Consider the following 9,127-nt stretch of genomic DNA (forward strand, 5'->3'; position numbering starts at 1 on the left):
CCCGTTGTTTGCTCATAGAATTTTACTCGTTTAATAAATAAGTTGGTAAATAATACGTAGTTTAAATATGTTCAAATATATCATCACATTTAACAATACACATCAAACTATATATTTACTCCACATAAATAAATACCCTAAACTTGTAGTTGATAATAATTTTTTAAAAAGAAAAAAATATGTATTGTAAAAACACTATTCTAAAAGAGAAATTGGCTCCTTTAAAATTAACCATTTATTAAAAAAATAAATTGAGTAATATATATATAAATTAACTATTAATATTATATACACATATATGACTAATAAGAGTGAGAATATGTTTGAGAGACGGAGGTCTAGCGCTTAACCTTTTATTAAGAATTGTTCGAGAGAACGTGAGTTTAAATCATGTCTGAAATAATTATTGATCATATTTTACTTATCTTTCGATCGAACTTTAAATTATTATGGTCTCATTCCCCTGATAATCAGAGGGTTAAAAAAAAAACTAAGTTTGTTAACCTTTTAATAGTTTAATGATATTAATTTTTGATATATTTAAATATATTATTATAAAATATAATATAATGGAAAATCAAATTTTATTCAATATCATGTTCAATTTTAAAAAGTATAATTAATTTTCTTGACATATTATTTCGTTAGACAAAATATATCTCATTACTTATTTAAAAATGTTGCTATGAAACAAATTTTGAAGTATAACACATCATATCAAACTTTAATAAAAAATCAAAATTAGACTTACTTGTAGTTAATAGAGAATATTTAAAAAATAGTGTTCACCATGGTGTATATATTTTTTTAAACAACAGTCTTCACCATACAAGTTTATAGGGTATATTTTTTAAAAAATAAATGCATCACACTAATAATGTGAAATAATTCGATATTGACATCCAATTATAACTCGTTTGACAAAAATAATTAAATAATTATTTTTAATTTAAAATTTTATAATTATAATTGAATGATAGTGTAAAATGTATACTATCTTTAAATTTTATTTAATTTTTTTATGAAAATATATCAGAAAATTGAACCATTATAATACATTTAATTTAAAAAATGTGTCTGGAAGTGTGAGGTACATTTAGTTATTTATCATGGGACATAAAATTAACTCGAATAAAAAAAAAATATTTGGGCTGTTTAACAGGCCCACGATGACAGAAGCCCAACATAGAGCTATGCTCTCGTTGTTTGCCACATACGCAGACACTGAAGCTCCTCTGTGTTCGTTTTGTGCAGAGCGCAGTGTAAGAAAGTTAGGGTTTTAGATTTGCTTCTGCGTCTGCGAAAATGACAAAGTTCAGGAAGTTGAATAGAACCGCCGCTCACCGAATTTCCATGTTCAGGTTAACATGTTTTCCATTCAAACCTCCAATTGCTTTTTTTTTTTCTTCCCATTTTCGTCTGCAGCATTGCGTAATTTTGGATACTAAAATTCCGTTTGCTTTTTTTCTTGTTTAGAACCATGGTATCGCAGTTGGTGAAGCATGAGCGTATCGAAACTACTGTTGCCAAGGTATAATTACAAAAAAGAAATGAACCTATGCATTTTCATTTTAAGAGCGTGTCGTTTATGGGTTTTGTGAATTTCAAATTTTTTATGTTACGTCGCTATATTATATGATTTTTGTAATTTTGGTTATAGGCTAAGGAGGTTAGAAGGTTTGCGGATAATATGGTACAACTTGGAAAAGAGGTTAGTTAGTTTGTGTTTTTTTGTGGTTCATGCTGAATTGAATTAATTTGCACAAATTAGTTTAATTATTACACCCGATGATTTTACATTGAGGAGCTTATATCATATGTTCTACCAGTTCTGACTTTAGGTTGGTGATTTGAGTGAGTCAATGTTGTCAATTGCAGAAAAAAGTTGTTTGATCAAATTCCACTATGCTATAGTGTTACAGTGCCGCAGTAGCGGTTATCTGACACCAGTAAGCTAGCTTCACTGCACAAAAGCAAGCTAGCTTCAGGATTCCGTTTTACAAACTAATGAAACCGAAAGTGATAGTAGTGTGTCAGTCCAGACAAATAATTCATTAAATGATGTAGTCACAAAATGGAGCCCATCCAAGCATAACTCTTGGGGAGGACGGCCAAGGTCAGCAGATGGTTAGATCAGTTGGGTCCCCAACAGCTCTAATGCAGGAACTTCTTCGGGCATACTTCTTAACTTAACAGATACACAACTTGTCCTAGAAATGCAAAATATTTAGTTTATCTTCAGTGGTTCTGCTTTCAATATTGTCCAAAGTGATGCCAATGTATTTCAGCTGTTGTATAGACATTTCCAGCTTAGCTTAGAAGTTCGAAATCAGATTTTCACTGGCTAAAATCATTCAAAATGAACTGTAAAATGTGGAGTCTAGCCAAAAGTGCATTTTAAGTTTTAAAAGGATCTAACTTGCAATGTCTGCCTCAAACCCCTTTTTTGCAAACATCTGTGGCTTCTTGTTCATGGTGTTTACATTTAAATATTGATCATCCTATGCAATGATTCTGAGAATTTTATACAGAAATGAATTATAAATTTCTCTTATTCTTTTAAGTGTTATCACTGAACAAACACTATTTTATCAAATTTGTTTAAGTTCAAAAGGTAAGAAATTTAAAAATTTAAGCCTTGAAGATTAATGTTAAGTATACAGCCATAAGCAAGTAACAGTCATGGATAGGTGAAAATAGGTTTTGCTATAAATTGTCAGTTTTTACGCTTTCTCGCCTGCTATTAATATGATAACTACAAAGTAGTGGGTGCATACTGATGAGTAGACCAAAAAGGGTGAGCTTATGGAGTTTTTCACAAACCCAGCTTGGCTTCTTTCTGTCTCTTTCTCTCTCCATAAATTAATATAACAATTTTGGTTCTTTAAATTGAAGTTGAGTCTCAAACAATCTGTTGAAAAGGGACCAACATCAGTTCTGCAAAAGTTCTGTGCATTTGGTCTCACTGATTAACTCACATTCAGATGTTTTCATTCTGTGCTAGCTATTCTTGATAGATTTTTTAACTCATTTTTGTTCTACTTGTCATCGAAGTTGAACTCCCTTTGCACTCTACTTTTGATGTTTGGTTATTTGATTGCTTTTAGATAGTAATTGTTATTCTTTTGCTGGCTTATGTACTTATGTTAACATTCTAACCTGAATAAAAATCTAAATGCTCAAAATATGAAGAATGGTGAGTGGTGACACTTGCAAGCAATCCTATAACTGTTAACTAAATGCAGGGAATTGTAATAGTTGAATATTAATGTTTACGAATTAAAATTGCTTAACTAAAGTACGTGGACTTCATAGTTTGGGGCCAGTTATCTCTCAATCTTTTATGCATTTACATCACTGTTTTCTTTTAAAATCTGTAGTTTTTGTCTCTTTTCACCTTAATCAGGGGATATGGCAAGCTGGGGATCCTCATTTGTGTTTTCTTTCCCTTTAGTACTCATATTTGGGTTTTTAAAACTGTGTTGTGACTGTGAACTTGTTCTTCTGTCTCTGATGAATTAATTTGCTTGAAAAACATTACTCCCTCCGTCCCCGATCTTTGGTCCTTTAAGTATTTTACTTTTGTCCCACGACTTTGGTTCTTTTAGGAAATCAAGATGTAATTAATGATGTTTTTCCTTTTATACTCTTAAAATCCCAAAAACGTGCATTAAATGTATTTTGTTTTTACTTAATAAATGAAGGGTAAAAAGGACTAAACCGATCTAAATTTATTATTTCTTACTGTGTCCAAGTCTGAAAGAACCAAAGTTAAGGGACGGAGGGAGTATCATGTTTGTTGTTCTTGATATGGTCTATTATGTCTTGTTATTTACATTCCACATGCCTATTTGTCACAGTTTACATTCACTAATAATTGCCATGCTGTCTCCTATTAAACTATTGCCCTATGTAGTCAGTTGCGACGGTCGTGGCCGCAATTGCAGCGTTGTGTTGCGTTGCGTCGCGGTGGCCCTGCGGCCATGGCGGTGTTCTTCACTAGTGGGAGAAGACGAATGCAGGCAGGGAAGAAATGCTACAGTAATTTAAGGATGGAAAGTCATAAATACCCTCACTTTTTAACTCGTCCCTGTCTTCTCATCCCTGCTCTGTTCTCGTCCCTACCAATAGAGCTTTCTTCTCGAAGCTTTCTCATAGTACCCCATTATTGTGCTCTGTATTTTTGTTTCTGCGTTTACGGTCCTCTATTTTGCTTTATATTATATTTGAAATATTAGTCGCAATGAACAAGTTATGACTAATGAATATGTATTAAGTGTTTGAATTTTTCTATTTTTTAGGCTCTATACGTGTATGGTATAAATTGCTTGTAATGTTTCCCTAGACTTCGACGTAGCGGTCATACCGCTACCTGCTACACCGCTATAGCGTTTTGGAGTTGGCCGCTACACTACGCTATCTGCTACTGACTACATAGCTATTGCCTATTTTTGCCAGCGTTTAATGTGCTTGTCAGAACACTGTTCACTATAAACAGATGAATGTGGATAATTTTTATTTGGAAAAGTTTTTGCATTGAAAAAATCCACTTTTAAATTTTCAAGGAGTTGAAAACACAAGCTTCCATAAATTTCTAATTGACTATTTCCATATTTGGTTCTTTAACAAGTGCCCCAGCATTTGGTTTTTATTTTGCCTTGATGTTGAGAATAAACTTGATAGGAAGATAACCATTGAATCTATTTATTTAGCTTGTCTGCTCGGATTGACCTATAGTTTACAAAATAAACTGTTAGGGATCCGAATGTGCTGCAAAGTGTGCCTCTAGATTCGTGCGAGGAGACGATGTCCTTCACAAGCTGTTTACGGAACTGGCTTATCGGTATAAGTAAGTATTAAACATGATGTAATTTCAGTTGCCATTTATGACTATTATTTATAAGACTGAACAGACATTGTGTTGTACAGGGATAGAGCTGGTGGATACACCAGGATGCTTCGGACTCGTATTCGAGTTGGTGATGCTGCACCAATGGCCTATCTTGAGTAAATCTCTGTTTACTTTCTGATTGTCACTAGTTTATGCTGATTTTTGATGTTCTGTTATTTTGGTAACCCTGCTTGATTCACTAAAGAAGGCTTATTTTTCATTGTTGTAGATAGTCTGTTTTGTAATCTAGTGTGTTATAATTTATCCGTCCATTCTTTTAGGTTGCTTAAAATGAGGATATTGAGATTTGAACTTCTTGTAACAAAAAATTATATGCTTTGAAACAGGTTCGTTGATAGAGATAATGAGCTTAGGCAGTCAAAGCCACCAACTCCTCAACAACCTCAAAGAGCACCCCTTGATCCTTGGACGCGATCTCGTCTCACCAGGCAGTTTGCACCACCTAAAGTGAAAAAATCTGATTCTGATTCTGATTTTTGATTCTCTCGAATGTATTGCAGAAACTATGTTTTGCCCCCATAGTTTGAGATATCTGAATTTTGGCTTTGCTTATTTTATAAATCTCCTCATGGCTTGCAATAATAAAATGATTCTGTCTATTAATACAGGAAAGTGCTCTATAACAAATAAGCTGACTGTAACTGTAATTGATAAAGAAAAATCTAAAAATGATTGTCGTGCCTCTCTACTAGCACTTTTGCTGTTGTGCTCGCATGTTTAATTGAAACTTACTACTATTTTTTTCAACCCCAAACAGACAATTACTGTTGTAATATCAAAACTGTTACAACGGTGAATTTATAAGCAAGATAGGTTAGGTTGTGGCACCTGTTAGATATAGATAAATACAAAATTTCTTTAGATTTAACGGTATTATCAGTTGTAACTGATGTATCAAACACTGCGATTGCTTGTGAATAGTTTCTGGTTGATATCGAAATTGTTCAATGGGAAGACAGATGTAATAATTTCCAAGAAGTATGTATAATTATTATATTATTTTGGTAAAAAAAATGTATAATTATAGATTTGATTTCTATAAAAAAAAAAAGGTTAGCAAAGAGCCGCATGCTAGAGTTTGCTTTGTAAGGTCATGTATGTGCATAGGGACAGCCCAATCGTGCTCTCTTTCCCACGTATGAATAATTGTCATGTAACTTACTTTTTCTTTCAACTCAAAGTTTCCAATGCTTTCTGATGGACAAGCAATGCTGCAGTAGGCAAAGCTTCGAGTGCAATCCAACTCCTACTACGCATGTTAAAACTCAACCTTAGCCAGCAACGAAAAGCAATTGGAATATAAAACACTACAAAGCACAAAATCTTCTTTGCCAAAATCTAGAAGCCCACAATAACAAAACCTTTACCGTTGGAGTTGGAGTTGCTTTACTTGCAATACAGTATACATACTGCCTTACGTCTCCATGTTATCTCTATGTAATGAATTATATATTTATCAATGACTTTATTTATGTATGAGTTTGCGTGTCCATCTAATTTAATAATAATTTTTTACTTATCTTTTAAACTAAAATGATTTATTTTATTGTGTAAAATCTTGTAGAGTGACAAGAAATTCCATTGATGTCAAATTTTGAAAATCAAAACGTTGAGATGTAATTGTAAGTATTCTAATAAAAATGTATACTTATACAAAATATGTGATAGTGATGCATAGGTAGGAGTTAGAACCCTGTAATTTAATAAATGGAATTTTATTTCCAACCATTATTTTCTTACACGATACATTTTAACTTAGTAAGATAAATTAATACTCTCTATAATTTCAAATATAGGTAAAAAATAATTGATAAAAATTGATGTCTTTAGTTTTAATTTTAAACAAAATACATAAATTTTTGTTGACCACTATTTACTTGAGAAGAAAAAAAAGTAGTCAATTGGAACAATGTTTCTTTGTGATTGATAATAAATCTTTTTTAATTTCGGTTAATTAACATTCTTATTACAGTTTTGACTAATTTTGGTAGTGCTAAGACCATTGATTTGGTGAAATAGTCTAGGAAAAGACATTGAAACGAATATTATCAATTTGAAGGATGATTAATTGAGCATAATAATCATGTTATAAGAATGAAGAAAACACAAGAGTGACACGTGTGTGTTATGTGTAGTTGTCTTGGCATCTAATTAGGTGTTTGATGCTGCCACCCAATTTCTTCAAATGTAGATGAACTTCATTAGTATTAGCATTAAAGAGAAAATTATGATAACGAAAACAATGTTTACCTACCATGTGTATTAAATCAATTAAGTGTGGCATTTTTAAGATAAGAGAAAAATAGGTGGGGAATGCAAATCCCGATCATTTATAGAACAATTCATGATCAGGAGCCAAAAGTTTGAACATATAGGGTTGGATATAAAATATAAAGTATAAACAGTCTTTTTGTAAAAAATAGGAATAATTATGTTTTCCTATTTGACGAAGGATTGGGACATGTGCTCACCTTTACTCCAAATCCAATGAACTATTGTTTTCATTAACCTAATCTCAGGCAACAACTCTCACCGCTATCATGACATTTTTTTAAAAAAAAAATGCTTCTATTTACATAACAATTCACGTAAATTTTATAGATATTTTGTTGATATATATCTATTAATTTGAATATTGTGAGTTTATTTATAAATGTATATTTTTAATTTTAAGTACTTTAAAATATGTTATTCTCGATCGATACAATTTTTTAATTAACTTAAATAAATAAATATCAATCCTGGTAAAAAAAAATTATAATAATAATAATAATAACTTCCCGTGAATGCATCCCAATTTAACGGAGAGTTTGATAAATTAAAATGTCTTGTGGAGTAAAAAGTAACTGATAATAAGATGAACTTATAACAGCCAATGCATAAGTTAATTGATTAGATGTAGATAAGCTAATATATTAAATTTGTAGTGTTTGTTAAATTAGCAGTTAAATCGGCTTATGAATATAAAATAATATAAAATATTTTTTAATTAATATTAAAAAAATTCAATTAAGATAGTAAAAGTAAAATTTGAGAGAGGAAAAAAATGACATGCTATAAACTAAAATATTATTTGAAATATGGTATCTCAAAAAATGTTATAAACTAATAAAAAATAGATAAAATATATTATGCATTTCTTTAAGTTACACAAAAATATCATAATGGTCCTTTAAAAAAAAATTGTAGCAAGTTAGTCATTAATGTTTGTAAACGTTACAATGTAAAACTATTTTTTAGTCATAATCTCATTTCAATCCTTTTTAGTTAGAGATTTTCAAAATATTATGATGAATTTTGTTATCGATCATATAAAAAATAATATAATAAATTTTTATGTAATTTCTTGATCTAGATTAAGAGAATTTCACATTTAATTTCAAGAACTATAGTATGTATCTCACTCAAATTATCTCTAGTTTTATTATTTTTTTCAAAGTTGATTAAGAGTTTATGGTTTTAAAATTATTGCAATTAAAATATCTAATAATTATAAGTTTATCGAAAAAGTTGAAAGAATTTTAAATTTCAATTTTGTTGATTTGAAATTAGAACAATGTAAACGTTTACAAACATAAAACACGAACTTCACACACACAAAATTAAATAACTAGTAGAAAAAAATAAAATAAAAAATAAAATCTATAATTTTTGTATATCTTAAAAGACTGTAGAATATATTTTACCAAAAATATATTATTAACTCAGGTGAAAAAACCGTTACAAAATATCTTTATTTTTACGATATACTCTAAAAGTTTTTAAGATCTCTAATACAGAAATGCCATGAAGAAAAAGGGCAACGTGTTTGGCATACTTGTCACAAAGATTAAATTACCCTTCTTTTGGGAGGTAAAGAAGTCTAAATTTTAGTAATTACCATTTTCACTATAAATGAATTGAAAGATCTTGGAATTATTGCTGAGGCCATGCATATGCCAACTATTGACTTCCATAGCAATTAAAAGTACATAAATGGTTCAAATAATGATGACATATCTTCTTTGTATTATAGTGGCTTGTCAACTAAAAATTAATATAGCTGATAATAATATCAGCAAGAAATATGAAATGGTAATGAAACAGGCAAGAAAACAGAGAGAAGTTATGAATAAATAAATAAATATAATAAAATAAAATAAAATATGAGAGATAAGGCAAAGTAGGTGACTACCAAAAAAATAAAACTAGAATGAAAGAGAAAGAGGAATGAAA

At 30.2% G+C, this 9,127-nt stretch overlaps 1 protein-coding gene across 1 annotated transcript; it reads left to right on the plus strand.

The window, feature by feature from the left end:
- The first annotated feature begins 1,202 nt into the window (after nt 1-1,202).
- Nucleotides 1,203-5,613, plus strand: LOC101507935 (uncharacterized). Its single transcript, XM_004502860.4, has 6 exons — nt 1,203-1,361; nt 1,477-1,531; nt 1,661-1,711; nt 4,758-4,849; nt 4,930-5,007; nt 5,239-5,613. The coding sequence occupies exons 1-6, from the start codon at nt 1,306-1,308 to the stop codon at nt 5,390-5,392; spliced, it is 486 nt and encodes a 161-aa protein (XP_004502917.1). The 5' UTR covers nt 1,203-1,305; the 3' UTR covers nt 5,393-5,613.
- The last annotated feature ends 3,514 nt before the right edge of the window (nt 5,614-9,127 follow it).

The sequence above is a fragment of the Cicer arietinum genome, chromosome 5 (genome assembly GCF_000331145.2).
Source record: "Cicer arietinum cultivar CDC Frontier isolate Library 1 chromosome 5, Cicar.CDCFrontier_v2.0, whole genome shotgun sequence".
Classification (NCBI taxonomy): Eukaryota; Viridiplantae; Streptophyta; class Magnoliopsida; order Fabales; family Fabaceae; genus Cicer; species Cicer arietinum.

What these genes read in the sequence shown, in the direction of transcription:
- LOC101507935 (XM_004502860.4), top strand. Translation starts at nt 1,306, where the DNA reads ATGACAAAGTTCAGGAAGTTGAATAGAACCGCCGCTCACCGAATTTCC. An exon ending in GAACTGGCTTATCGGTATAA is followed by an intron (nt 4,850 to 4,929) that starts GTAAGTATTAAA and finishes TGTGTTGTACAG; the next exon opens with GGATAGAGCTGGTGGATACA. An exon ending in GCACCAATGGCCTATCTTGA is followed by an intron (nt 5,008 to 5,238) that starts GTAAATCTCTGT and finishes GCTTTGAAACAG; the next exon opens with GTTCGTTGATAGAGATAATG.